We start from the raw sequence: 14,608 nt of genomic DNA, 5'->3' as shown, positions 1-14,608 counted from the left end.
GGCTGTCTTGCCTGAACCCCTGTCCAGACTGGGCAGGCCTGATCTGAGGATCTGGATGTCAGATCCCTCATGTGTGCCTGGGCGGCTGTCCTCACGAAAGGAGGGGAGGGGGGTCTCACAATGAAAGTGAGGCCTGCACTGCAAGGGTGCATTTAGCTGCCACCTGCAAGGGGGAGGCCAACTTCCCCTTGTGGGTGGAAGCACAGCTGTCATTCACACTTACTTCAACCCACTTCAGCAACTTCTCATAGGAATGGCCGTCAGCTATAAAGGGCGCTGAATTCAGGAGCTCAGCCACAAACTCCTTCGCTGTGATCTGCAGACGCTGTAAGAAAGGAGGGACTCAAACTCCAGAGCCAGAACCTGACGCTCCCTGCCTTGCCAGGCTGAACTGTGCTGAAAGAACCCCTGGGAGGGAAGGAGCAGCTCAAATGCTGGGAACCCACCATCAGGCTCCGGGGCTTGGAGCCACAAGGGAAAGGCAAAGCTTGCTATAGCCCAGGCACCTCTGGGCAGGAGGGCAGCAGATGCCTTCTTACCCACAACCTCTGGACCAGAAGCTCTACTTTGGCAGTGGTTTCTTTAGGATCCTTCTGTCTTATAGAATCCAAGATGACATCCGTGAGGAAGCCGTGGCACTTCTGGGCATAAAAAATTTCTTCTTGTGTTAATGGAAAGCTCAGAAAAACAACATCTGCAAGAGAAAAGAGATTGTGACCCTCAGCTCCTGCCTTTCTACCCAGCTCCGTGCTCTGCCTTTGTAGTGTATGCTCTTAAAGCATACACGGAATGTCAGCACAGCAGGGGGCTGGACAGCTCCAGGCTATAACCGCTTTTGGCGGGAAAGCCTGAATAGAGCTAGTCGTTGACAGCCGCAGGGCATGGTCAGCTCTGGCAGGAAGCCAGGGTTTAAATCCATTGGCCACCTGCACTGGCGGGAAGCCCAGGTTTGAATCTATTGGTCGCGATTCACCTGGGCAGGTATAAAGAGACGCCAGGTAACCCCTTTGCTTCAGCTTCATTCCTGATCCAATAAAGAAGTACTACCCAGTCCAAGTGTCCGTCTCTCTGTGCGACCACGCGACTTTGCAGCCTTCTTCACCCCTTTCAGGTCTTTTGAGCTGGGAACGAAGCCCATGGAGGAGGGATGGCGGCTTCCTTTGATTTCCTTCATTCAAGAGTAACTTAGCCCCAGGCGAGCCGCTATTCCAGCCAACATATGCAAAGGTCAGAGGCACAAGTGGATATCCAAATTACCCAAAGGCTCAGAATGAACAAAGACTCGCAACGAAAAACAAAGACAATAAAAAGGTTGACTCAGCCTTCCATCCTTCCGAGGTAGGTAAAATGAGGATCCAGATTGTTGGGGGCAATAAGCTGACTTTGTAATAATGCCGCTTGGGGTGGGGGTGAAAGCCCTAATAAGCAGGCATATACATAGAATGAAGGCTATTGCTAAGCACATTGATTTGTGCTTTAGATTGTAAGCCACCCTGAGTCTTCGGAGAAGGGCGGGATATAAATGGGATTTAAAAAAAAGTTTCTTTCAAGATACAAATAACAAGAAAAAAGTCAAGGAAACAGTTGGTCCGCTAAAGAGAGAAGATGGAAGGAAGTAACAGGCAGTAGGGAGAAAGCAGAGCTGCTTAACTCATACTTTGCATCAGTCTTCACACAAAAAGAAATTACAGCCCAACATACCAAAAAACCAACTGTAAAAGACAAATTAGAAACAAAAATTAAAATAAGCAAGAGAATGGTTGTCAGAATCCATTTATATCCCATTCATAAAACTCTATCTGTATGTTTCTAAAATCTTATACCGTTCCCTGGATTCTGCCATTTTTCAAAGGAGGAGAAGATGTTAATAGGTGCAAGGATTGTTTATTCAGCCTGCCCGGAGGCTGTCTTCAAAGACCAGGGGAAGTACCTTTGAACTGAGAGCAACAAAGGAAGTAGGGGGAAGAGATCTGGTTTGTATCTCCGATTAGAATCTAAAAGGAAGGAGGCTGGCCTGGCATGATAGCGTTAATTGGGGTCCCAGTTTGTGTTCATTAGTGTTTCTTATTATCTTTATTGTTCAATCTGTATACCTTCCTTCCTCTGTACACCGCCCCGAGTCCCTCGGGAGAAGGGCGGTTTATAAAAACTAATAAATAAATAAATAAATAAATAAATAAATTGTCGTAAAGGCATGGGAAGATCCCTCTTTCCCATGGAAGGGTTTGACACCTGAATTTTCATTGATCCGGGACTGACCAGATGGTTTGAGGGGAGGGGTTGACTCGAGGACTCTTTAAAAGTACCAATCTGTAACACAGTTTCAGATCCTGTCTAGTATTCCATTACCAATCATGTTTTAGTAAAAGCTCCTTTTGGATAATTCCTGTTTCAAGAGTTCTTCTTTCCTAAGATGTGGATTGGGGTGGGTCCTGACATTGGTAAGAGAATACCTATCCAACCTTGACAAATATAAATCACTGGATAGATTACATCCCAGAGTTTTGAAGGAGCTGACAGATGTTATCTCAGAACCATTGTACCATATCTTTCAAAAATCCTGGAGCACTGGGGAAATACCTGAGGATTGGAAAAGGGCTGATGTGGTTCCTATCTTCAAGAAAGGGAAAAAAACAGACCCAGGAAACAACAGACTAGCCAGTCTAACATCAACACCTGAGAAGAGCCTGGAAAAGATAATCAAAAAACAGATCTGCGAACAACTAGAAGCAAACAAATTATAAGTAGTAGCCAGCATGGGTTTGTTAAAAAAAAGATCATGCCAAACCAATCTTATCTCATTCTTTGATAAAGTGACCAAATTAGTAGACCAGCGAAATACTATGGACATAGCATACTTAAGATTTCAATAAGACATTCAACAAAGTAGACTACAATCTACTGCTTGGTAAGCTAGAAAAAGGTGGAATATAGACAACTTCACCACCAGATGGATTTGTAGCTTGCTGACAAACCGTATGCAACGAGTAGTCTTCAATGGCACTACATCCATATGGAGAGAAGTAAGCAGTGAGGTACCACAAGGCTCCATCTTAGGCTCAGTACTCTTCAATACCTTTATCAATGACTTAGATGAGGGAATTGAAGGGGAACTCATCAAATTTGCAGATGACACTAAACTGGCAGGAATAGCCAACACCCCAGAAGACAAACTCAGAATCCAAAAAGATCTTGACAAACTTGAACAATGGGTCCTATCCAACAAAACAAATTTTAATGTGGAGAATTGCAAAGTTTTACATTTAGGCAGGAAAAATCAAAGGTACAAGTACAGATTGGGTGAGACCTGGCTCAAAACAGTAACTGTGTGAGGGACCTTGGAGTCCTAGTGGATGATCACTTAACCACGAGCCAGCAGTGTGCAGCAGCAGCTGAAAAAGCTAATACAATCTTGGGTTGTATAAACAGAGGCATAGAATCAAGATCACGTGAGGTATTAGTACCGCTTTATAAAACCCTAGTAAGACCACATTTGGAATACTGCAGCCTAGTTTGGTCACTATATCATAAAAAAGATGTTGAGAGTTTGGAAAAAATTCAGAGAAGAGCAACTAAGATGGTCCAAGGCCTGGAGACTAAACATATGAAGAACGGCTGCACGACTTGGGTTTAGCTAGTCTAAAGAAAAGAAGAAACAGAGATGACATGATAGCAGTCTTCCAGTATTTGAGGGGCTGCCACAAAGAAGAGGGGGCCAAACTATTCTCCAAAGCACCAGAAGGCAGGACGAGAAACAATGGTTGGAAACTGGCCAAAGAGAGAAACAACCTGGAATTAAGGAGAAACTTTCTAACAGTGAGGACAATTAATCAGTGGAACAGCCTGACTTCAGAAATCATGGGTGTTCCATCACTGGAGGTTTTTAAAAAGAGACTAGACAGTCACTTGTCTGAAATAGTATAGGTTCTCCTGCTTGAGCAAGGGGCTGGATTAGAAGACCTCCAAGGTCCCTTCCAGATTCTATTTCTATTTCTATTAATTCCTATTCCTATTCTATTCTATTCTATTCTATTCTATTCTATTCTATTCTATTCTATTCTATTCTATTCTATTCTATTCTATTCTATTCTATTCCCTTGAGTATTGCTGCTGATAACTTCAGGTTGGGGGAAAAAAGGCTGAAATGGGACAACAATCCAAGAGATCATCAGGACAGGGCTGAATGTGTGGAATAAGTCCTGGACGGTGTCTGGGAAAATGAGTCCTACAGTTGTCCTGATCATTTGACCTTTCTCAAAATGGACTCACAGCGTAACAACCAGCAAATCCAATGTATAATAACATGAGATTTTAGAGTGACGTCTTGCTGCGGAGGGCAGGAAATGAGATTTCCAAATATATTTTTGGAAGTTAAGTATATACAGCCTACCCTAGGAAGTTATCCACATAACCCAGCTGCAGTCAAGAGCATACCTTTGTCCACTGGGGGTGCCAGGGCACAGGCTAGAGAAATCTCATCAACGCCTGTGCTATAGAGAATGCTGCCTTCATGAAAGACACAGGAACCATCGCCTGGCACAATCGGAGGGTGCTCAACTTTAAGAATCAAGCCCCTTACATCAAGGGCTTCACAAGTAGCAGTTTCTTCAAGGGCTGTTCCTGCAGAGAATGAACAAAATAATCCCATGGATGATTGGAGCAAGGCAATATATTATTACAGTACAAAATCTCAGCCATTGCAAGCTTGTATTTCCACAGACTTGTTAGATTTTGGATGTATGTTACTTTCCTTGTTATCCATGTGGCCTTGAGTAAATTACTCTTCTAATCTAACTGTGAGTTGAAATCTGAAGGACAGCTTGTTCCATAAACACACTTTCCCTGCCTGAAGAGTTAAAAACTTTCACAACTACTTGCAGCCAGAGGCTGCTGAAGGTGTGTGTGTCTTACTTTGTTCTGCGGCTTGCCAGAAACGTGGGAGCATTTGGGGAAAATTGAAGCAAATAAAGGGCAGTTTGAACTGCCAGTTGACTGTTTTGCCTCTGTGCTGTGCCCTGGGTCGTCACACAGGTTCTGAGTGTTCGAGGAAGAAAAGCAAACTCAGGATTGAATCGTTATGATGCCTGTTAGTTTCTATCACTAATCAACTTGCCATAGAAAAGGGGGGAGTAGTAGAAAATGAAGGGAGGAATTTGAATGCCAAGAAGCCGTTCACAGGCCATGAAAGCCTGCACTACACCAAGGTCATTGCTGCAGGTGCTCAATGGAGAAGTGAAGTGTTCCCATAACAAAAAGTATTACTGTTGGACAATTGAACACCTGGTGGGTGGGGGAACAGGAATGTATTTAACTAAGCAAGCTTCCGCATGGGAAAATTCAGCTGGTTTCATGGACTTTGAATTGCAGCCAGTGGTGACACAGTCTAAAGTGAGAGCCGAGAAATCAGAACAGCCGCTAACCATGGGTCACAGTCCTTTGGTGGAGCAGCTACGTGAGATGTTTGGTGCAATGGAAGTGCATGGAGCAGCGCCCATGAAATCGCCAATCAGGGGAGTGGGGCTTGGAACAGGCCAGGCATTGACAGCCCGATCCCCTTCTCTGCCCCAGCCAATGGCACTGTTGTGTATGTAGCAGGGAAGTAGCAGGACCCACTCTGGCGGTAGCCAGAGTTCCTGCGGCAGCCCCACAGATTTTGGGGGTGCCACCAGGTTACCCTGTGCCACCAGGTGACAACTGTGAGCCTCTGCCTTTCAAGCCATTTCACGGTTGGCTGGAGAAGTTCACCTATTTCATGAATCAGGCTACCTGGACCAATACGGAGTGGCATTCCCTGATAAAGGTGCCTGTGTAAATGCCATCACCATGTGTTGTGATTCAGGGTCAGCCTGTGGGTTCGGCAGTTGGGTCGGATGACTCAGAGGAGGAGGAGGAGGGGGGTGTTGAAGAGCTTGATGAGAGTCCTCAGCCAGGCCCCTCTCATCTGGTCACGATGCAGACCCAGCTGTGTGAGCCTGACAGCGTGGATGAAGATGACCCACAGCTGGCCCTGTTCAAGGACGCCCGACGCAGGAGGCAGTCAATCAGGAGTAAACAGAGGAAGGCAATGGGGCTCCTCGGAAGGAGGCAGAGAGAAGCCACGCCCTGAACTGTATTTAAGGGGGAATGCGTGGGAGGGTTGGTTTGCTGAAGGCAACTGCTTGAAAAGCTCCTGTTTCTTGGTTTGTGTCTTGTTCTATTTGTTTTTGTAGCAATAAATTTGGCAGACGTAATTCCAGCCTCTTGCCTTCTTGTAAAAGGGCCAGGCAGGCTGGTACAGAACAGTTTGCCTTCAGCCCATCCACCCCTTACTAATATTAAGGAGCAGCTACATGCTGAGAATGCACAGATCACCCAGCAACTCACTTTGCTGGCAGCTCAGGTGGCTCAACTGCAAGCTCAGGTCCATGCTGCACCCCCACCATCACCCCCACCCAGGAGAAAATGCCAAGTTGCAATGCCGGATAAATTTACTGGCAATCCAGAACTGTTTCCTGCTTTCCTGGGACAATGCCAGCTCTTTATCAGCGTGAGAGCAGCTGATTTCCCCACTGACTGGGATAAGGTGGGGTTTGTGTTAAGCCTTCTTTCGGGTGATGCAGCTCGTTGGGGCACGCCTCTGCTGGCTCAACCTAGTCCATTGTTGGACAACTTTGTGGGGTTTTGTGATCATATGCGTCTGATGTATGAGGACCCTATAAAGACGCAGACTGCTACTCGTCGCCTGAAAGCTCTGAGGCAGGGTCAACGCCCCCTACAGGGCTATATCAGCGATTTTCGGCTGCTTAGCCAGGATTCCGCCTGGAATGAGGCTGCGCTCGTGGATGCCTTCCAGGATGGATTGTCGGAGGAGATGTTGGATGAGCTGGCCCGTGTGGATATTCCCTCAGACCTGAATGGGCTGATCCATCTCTGTCTGCGGATCGATGCTCGGTTGCAGCAGCGAAGGAGTCGCCGTGCCACCCCACAGACCCCTGCAGCCCCTGTTGTGCGTGAGTCCCCAGTTCAAAGGGAGGAGCCAATGGAGCTGGGTGCCACCAGGTCTTGTCTATCGGTGACTGAAATGAACAGACGACGATCGGAGGGGTTGTGTTTTTACTGCGGGGACCCTGGACATTTGGCTGCTTTTTGCCCAAAGAAGCGACAGCGGGCATCAGTGACCGAGTCTGCCCCGAGAAAGTCCCCTACTTTTCTGTCAGGAAACGCCCCGAGCCCGATCTAGACGGTGTGATAGATCGGGCGTCCCACGACAACACTGAGCAACGTCTTTCCAATGCTGCCTGTGGACCTCCACGGCATCTGATATTGGAGGCACATCTGATCCTTCCTGGCAAGCCAGAGGGGATTCCAGTCCATGCCTTAATTGACTCTGGGGCCACCACAAATTTTATGGACTCAGCATTTGTGGCCAAATGGGCTATTCCCCAGTGCCCGGTGGTACCGCCCATGTTAGTGGAGACTATCGATGGTCGAGTGCTCCTGTCTGGGCCAATTACGGCCGCCACGCAACCATTATGTATGGCCATCAGTTCCCATGTGGAGGCCATCCAGTTCTATATCACCTCAGATCTGTACTTCCCCGTGTTTTTGGGACTGGCGTGGCCCACAGATCTATTGGTCACAGAACTTGGTCACCTTCCCAAGCTTGCAGTGCGTGGACCACTCCCGCCATATCTGTGCCGGCCAGGTGGAGGGTTCCCCAGGGGTTTCCTTGCCTCCCGAACTGTCCGACTTTGCTGATGTGTTCAGCGAGACAGAGGCAGATCAATTACCCCCGCACAGGCCCTATGACTGCCCCATTGATTTAGTCCCTGATGCGCCTCTCCCAGTGGGGCGTTTGTACACCGTGTCGGACCCTGAGTTGGCTGCATTGCGGGACTTTCTGGAGAAGAATTTGGCTCGCGGTTTCATCTGGCCCTCGTCCTCGCCAGTGTCTGAACCCATGCTCTTCGTCAAAAAGAAGTCGGGCGAATTGCGGCTTTGCTGCAATTATAGGAAACTCAATGCCATCACGGTACGCAATCGTTACCCGCTGCCCCTCATCCCCGAACTCTTGGACCGACTCCGGGAGGCTAAGATCTTCACGAAACTGGACCTGCGTGGAGCTTACAACCTCGTTAGGGTTCGGCCGGGTGATGAGTGGAAAACGGCGTTTGGTATTCGCTATGGACATCTTGAGTACACGGTGATGCCGTTTGGCCTGACCAACGCCCCCGCTGTGTTTCAGCTTTTCATGAACGACATTTTCCAGGATTTGTTGGATCAGTTTGTCGTGATCTACTTGGATAACATCCTGATCTACTCCCCGTCGCGTGAGGTGCACCATCAGCATCTCCATCAGGTCCTGCAGCGACTCCAAGAACATCGGCTGTTTGCCAAGTTGGAGACGTGCCAGTTCTACCAGGTGACCATCGATTTCCTGGGTCACCGCATTTATTTATTTATTTATTTATTTATTATTTATTTATTTTTATTACATTTATATCCCGCCCTTCTCCAAAGACTCAGGGCGGCTTCCAAGCTTAGCAGTAGCCTTCATTCTATGTATATGCCTGCTTGTTAGGGCTTTCACACACACCCCAAGCGGCATTATTACAAAGTCAGCTTATTGCCCCCAACAATCTGGGTCCTCATTTTACCTACCTCGGAAGGATGGAAGGCTGAGTCAACCTTGAGCCTGGTGGGATGCGAACCTGCAATAATTGCAGGCAGCTGGTGTTACTTAAGGAGGCATTAGCCCACTGCTCCACCAATTTCTCCTGAGGGCATCGCCATGGAGCCGAGTAAGGTTGAGTCTTTGCAGAGTTGGCAACCCCCGCGTCACGTGAAGGATGTTCAGCGACTTCTTGGGTTTGCCAACTATTACCGAACTTTCATCCCTGGGTTTGCTGCTTTAACAGCCCCCCTCACCCGGCTCCTGCAGAAGAAGACTCAGTTCCAGTGGAACGCTCCAGAACAACGGGCTTTCCAGACTTTGAAGGAAGCCTTCATGAAGCAGCCCATCTTGAAGCATCCTGACCCGCAACGGCCGTTTGTCGTGGAGGCGGACGCCTCCGACATTGCCATTGGGGCGGTGTTACTCCAGGCAACGACGCCCAGCGGTACCCTCTTCCCTTGCGCGTACCATTCACGAAAACTGAACCCTTCGGAGCGCAATTATACAATCTGGGAGAAGGAGCTGCTGGCCATCAAAGCGGCGTTCGAGGCCTGGAGGCATCATCTGGAGGGAGCGCGGCATCAAATCAAGGTCCGGAATTTGGAAAGAATTTGGAAAGCCTGCAGACCGCTCGGAATTTGAACCAACGCCAGATCCAGTGGTCTCTTTTCTTTGCGAGGTTTGACTTCTGGGTTCGGTACATACCTAGCGGGCACAATCAAAGAGCGGATGCTCTGTCCAGGAAGCCCGAATATTCCCGAGTGGAAGACAAGCTTCTGCCCAGGACAGTGATCCCCATCGAGTCTTTTGCTGCGGTGCAGGAGCCGGTTGATATACGGGCTCGGATCCGGGAGTCACAGCAGCAGGAGGTGTGGGTGGCTCAGCGGAAGGAGGAGGTGGGGCCAGATTCTCCTTGGTCGGTCACGGATGGACTCTTGTATTATCGTGACCGGTTCTACGTTCCAGGAGGGCCACTCAGGGGACTCATCCTCAGCCAGTGTCACGATAACCTGGCGGCGGGGCATTTTGGCCTGTTCAAGACCCTGAACCTGGTCTCCCATACCTTCTGGTGGCCCCGACTCTGACACGACGTCCAGTCCTATGTCACTTCCTGCATCCCCTGCAGGCAGGCCAAGTCAGCGACAAGGGCCCCGCCTGGATTACTGCAGCCCTTGCCGACACCCAAAAGACCCTGGGGGGCTGTGTCCATGGACTTTCTGATGGATTTACCCCCATCCTCTGGTTTTACAACAGTGTATGCTGACCAAGATGGCGCACTTCATCCCCTGTCGCGGCTTACCGTCAGCCCGCACCACTAGTCGTATGTTCATTCAGCAGGTGTTTCGGCTGCATGGCCTCCCTGATAGGAGTTGATGCATGCGTTGGATATCAAGATTTGCCTCTCGTCCACGCATCATCCTCAAACTGACGGGGGAACCAAGAAGGTCATCGGTATCCTGGAACAATATCTGCGCTGCTACGTTAATCTGCAGCAAAACAATTGGGTGGACTATCTGGCCATAGCTGAGTTTGCATTTAACAATTCACAGCACACCTCCACACAGATGACACCGTTCTTGGCCAATGTGGGATATCACCCCCGGTTTTTCCCCCTTTCTCCCGTGGACTCACCGGAGCCGGCAGCGAACGACTTCATGGCAGAGTTACAGGCGATCCATCGATTGGTGCGACGTCAGTTAGAGAAGGCCAAGGCCGATTACAAAAGGTTTGCTGATCGGTCAAGACGGGATACGCCTCCACTATCGGTGGGAAATCGGGTCTGGTTGTCCACCAGGAACCTACTGTCAACACGGCTGGTGAGAAAGTTAGATCACTGATATTTAGGACCGTTCCCAGTCGAGGCTGTCATCAATCCAGTCGCCTATCGCTTAACTCTGCCACGTTCCCTGCGCGTGCACCCAGTCTTTCATTGGTCTCTGTTGGTCCCCGAGCAACCAGCCTGTCCACTCCGCCGAGCGGAACCTCCCCCAACAGGACCTCGTGATGGAGGCAGCACCCCCGAGTACGAGGTCGCCAGCATCAGGGATTCCTGTTGGCTGAAAGGTCGTTTCCAGTACCTGATTGAATGGAAAGGTTACGGACCAGAGGACTTCACCTGGGAAGACGCGACCGCCGTTCATGCCCCTGCGTTGGTGACCGCTTTTCATGAACAATTTCCATCCCGACCACATCCGGATCGGCAGACCCGGGGGAAGGGCCCTGCGGTGCGGGATAGTGTTGTGATTCAGGGTCAGCCTGTGGGTTCGGCAGTTGGGTCGGATGACTCAGAGGAGGAGGAGGGGGGGGGTTGAAGAGCTTGATGAGAGTCCTCAGCCAGGCCCCTCTCATCTGGTCACGACGCAGACCCAGCTGTGTGAGCCTGACAGCGTGGATGAAGATGACCCACAGCTGGCCCTGTTCAAGGACGCCCGACGCAGGAGGCAGTCAATCAGGAGTAAACAGAGGAAGGCAATGGGGCTCCTCGGAAGGAGGCAGAGAGAAGCCACGCCCTGAACTGTATTTAAGGGGGAATGCGTGGGAGGGCTGGTTTGCTGAAGGCAACTGCTTGAAAAGCTCCTGTTTCTTGGTTTGTGTCTTGTTCTATTTGTTTTTGTAGCAATAAATTTGGCAGGCGTAATTCCAGCCTCTTGCCTTCTTGTAAAAGGGGTTGTCCCTGCCTTTTCTGCAGGGCCGGTAGCAGGCTGGTACAGAACACCATGAACCTGGAAGGAGAGGCCACTGAGTGGCATTCCACAATGAAAGGGCTCTGGAACTGGGGAATGTCAACGCTTTCTTGGAGGGGCTTTGAGGCAGAGTTGGGGATACTGCACAGGCCCACCAAATGGAGTCTGGAATCCGCTGCATAAGGCAGGGAAGTTGATCAGTGGCTGAGTACATTTGGGAGTTCCGCAGCTTGGCTGGGAGACTAAGAGGGTGGCTGGAATGCTTACCTGGTCTACCACTTCTGAGACAGGCTGAGCAGAGAACTATATCAGAACTGCCTACCATGGGGGATCCCAGATGATCTCCAAGCGTGGTATCAGCTGGGTACCACAGTGGAACTAGACCTGTTGGAGTATCGGCAGCACGCAGCTCCAGAGAGCCACCCGCACCAAGCCCAAGAGAAGCTCCTGCCAACGCACAAAGGAGGGGGGCTCCCCTTCGGCTGCTAGAGAGGGTCCATGACATCCTGCAGGAGCTTACGTTTGATGTGGGAAGGAGGGTTATCAGGCTGCTAACTGCCTAGCCCCTCAACCTGCATTGATGCCGAAGACCCTGAGCCAACCAAAGTCGAAGAAAATACCAAAGAAGATGAAGGAGAAGATGTGGGCAGCGCAACAGGTCATGGAGATTTCTCCCCATTTTTATAAAGGGGAGGGAACTCCAACCCCCGAAAGCCTAGTCCAATTTTCTCTAAAAGCGACAAGGGGGAGGACAACCCGATGGTAAGTGGAGCCATCGCCCCATTGACTGCCCAAGTGGAGGTTTTAGTGCCCCAGTCAGGAGCAAAGGGGTCTTTACTGCCTTGCTGGACTCAGGGTGCATCCGCTGCTTACTCAGCCTGCAGATGGTGGAAAGGTTGGGACTGAGACTAACGAGACTAAGGCAGCCCATGAAATTTGAGCAAATAGTTCACTCATGGTGTGTGTGTGTGTGTGTGTGTGTGTGTGTGTGCTGCGCATGCGGCCTACCTTACAGAGCCAGGAAGCCTTAAGGCAGGAAGTCATGAAGAAATTATTCAGTTTATCATTGCCCCAAAGATGGCAGAGACCATGATACTGGGGTTGTCATGGTTGAAGAAATGGAATCTGTCAATTGACTGGGGGAGCAATGAGTGGCACTTGGGGAGGAAAGTTAAGAAAGTGCAGGGGGTGTAGAAGCCGCCAAAAAGTGAGCACCGATGGCTGTGGAGGAGAGAGTGGAACCAGTTAGAGCACTAGCGAAGAACAAGCAAACTGAGTTGAGCATCCCGAAAGAATACTGAGATTTGATGGAACTAGTTAGTGAGTAGGAATCAGAAGCTTTCTCCCTCACCACCCCACAGACTGTGCAATTGAATTGCTGCTTGGAGCAAAACTTCCTAAACCAAAGATGTACTCAATGACTGCAAGGAAGATGGAAGAGTTCCAAAACTTTGTGGATAAAAATTTAGCCGGGGGCTTCATCCAGCTGGCAAAGTCCAGGGTGGCAGCATTATACTCTTCAAGGAGAAAAAAGACAGTTCCCTGAGATTGTGCATTCCATTTCCAAGGGATCAACGGGGTTTGCATGAAAATATGTACCCCCTTCCCTTCATGAAAGACACGCTGGGATATCTGTCAAAAGGGAAGATTTCACTAAACTCGACTTGAGGGGAGTGTACTATTGAGTGAGGATTAAGGAGGGGGATGAATGGAAAATAGCTTTTAATTGCCCCTTATGATGGATGATACCAGTTCTGGGTGATGCCCTTTGGATTACAGCAAGCGCTCACTGTGTTCATGCAACTGATTAACAAGGGGCTGCATGGCCACCTGTACAAGGGCTGCTGGTGTACCTGGATGACATTCTTATCTACTCTGAGACAATGGAAGACCATGTGAAATACTGAGAGAAATGCTGAGGAAACTATTGAAAGCTAAGCTTTACACCAAGCTATCCAAGTGTGACTTCCATAAAACTAGTCTGGATTACTTAAATAATGGTGTGTCTAGCAAGAGAGTGGAAATGGATCCTGGAAAAGTGAAATCAATACTAGAATGGGAAGCCCTACGGACCAGAAGGCAGCTGCAGAACTTCCCAGCCTTTGCCAACTTCTACTGACAAGTCATCCTTTGGTTCTCAGAAATAGCCCTGCCCATAACTGAATTGCTAAAAATGGGAGGAGGTGGACTAGAGCCCAGGTTGAGCCAGCCACTCAATTGGACTATGGGATGTCAAGCAGCTTTTGAAAAGCGTAAATGGCTCTTTGCAGCAAAGCTGACCCTCAGGCACCCAAACCCAGCATAACCATCCATAATACATGCTGATGCAAGCAATGTAGCAGCGGCGGCAGTCTTGCTCCAGAAGAATGAAAGGGGGAAGCTCCAACCCTGCACGTACACCTCCCAAGAAGTGACTGACACCAAATGGCATTGGGCGGTATGGGCAAAGGAGACTTATGTGGTGCTGACTTCGAGACAGTTTTTAGAGGGCAGCAAAGTCCCCTTTGAGGTATGGCTGGGGCTCAAGAATCTAAGAGCCCTGAAGACCCCAAGGAAACTAACACTTAAACAAGTCCGATGGGCCGAGTACTTTAATCGGTTCAATTTTACCCTTCAACTTTCCCCTCTGCCTGTGAGTAAAAAACTTCCTTGAAGATGCATTCTCCTGCTTGCCCCAATACAAAAGTATCTGGGAAGAAATAGTTAACTCAATCATCCTTTCCCAGCAGCTGGCAGCTTAAGGATCCACAAGGGTAGGGTTGTCGGTCCTTTCTCAACAGGCCAATAATGAGTTAACCCAGAAACTGAAGGAAGCCTCAGGGGAGGATGAATGGTTCCGTAATCATAAAGGAGAGTTGACAGTGAGGGAGGACCTACCATGGAAGGGGAACAAGTTGTATGTTCCGGCCAGCCTAAGAACCCAGGTCCTGCAACAGAGTCACGACATGAAACCTGCAGGACATTTTGGGTTTGTGAAAACCCTCCCAACAGTAGGGTGCTCCTTAGATTGCATCCTCGTGGTGACCAGGGCCACTAATTGGTGCGGGAAAAACAAAGGTTTAACCACCCCTGACTTCACACTATCATACTGTGGCATTCTTGACAATGCGTCTGTCAGGAAATTCTTTTCCCTAGTAGATAGTGGATGGAGAAGTTAAATTGGTGGAAATTCTGGGCCCAGTGTGCCTGTTTCGGAGAAAATTTCCTGGGGTTTTTTATTGCTTCCAGATTCTTATGGTCCATCCACACCTGGAAGGAGACTTTACTCCCT

The 14,608-nt window shown here is 49.3% G+C and overlaps 2 protein-coding genes across 2 annotated transcripts in view; both read right to left on the bottom strand.

Moving 5' to 3' along the window:
* LOC310644907 (uncharacterized protein) overlaps window positions 1-14,608 on the bottom strand; it is a gene marked incomplete at its 5' end in the record, with an annotated part of 161,325 nt that overhangs the window by 57,125 nt on the left and 89,592 nt on the right. The window lies entirely within an intron of this gene.
* The window catches only part of KCTD19 (potassium channel tetramerization domain containing 19), a gene marked incomplete at its 5' end in the record, with an annotated part of 62,886 nt that overhangs the window by 444 nt on the left and 47,834 nt on the right, over window positions 1-14,608 (bottom strand). The window contains 3 exons of the mRNA XM_083370242.1: window positions 224-325; window positions 540-694; window positions 4,435-4,620. Coding sequence (XP_083226368.1) covers window positions 224-325; window positions 540-694; window positions 4,435-4,620 — 443 coding nt within the window. The remainder of the gene's footprint in view (window positions 1-223; window positions 326-539; window positions 695-4,434; window positions 4,621-14,608) is intronic.

This window comes from Vipera ursinii, assembly GCF_947247035.1.
Source record: "Vipera ursinii genome assembly, chromosome: 10".
In the NCBI taxonomy this organism is placed as follows: Eukaryota; Metazoa; Chordata; class Lepidosauria; order Squamata; family Viperidae; genus Vipera; species Vipera ursinii.
The sequence above is the reverse complement of the archived record's forward strand: the minus strand, read 5'-3'. Positions and strand labels throughout refer to the sequence as shown.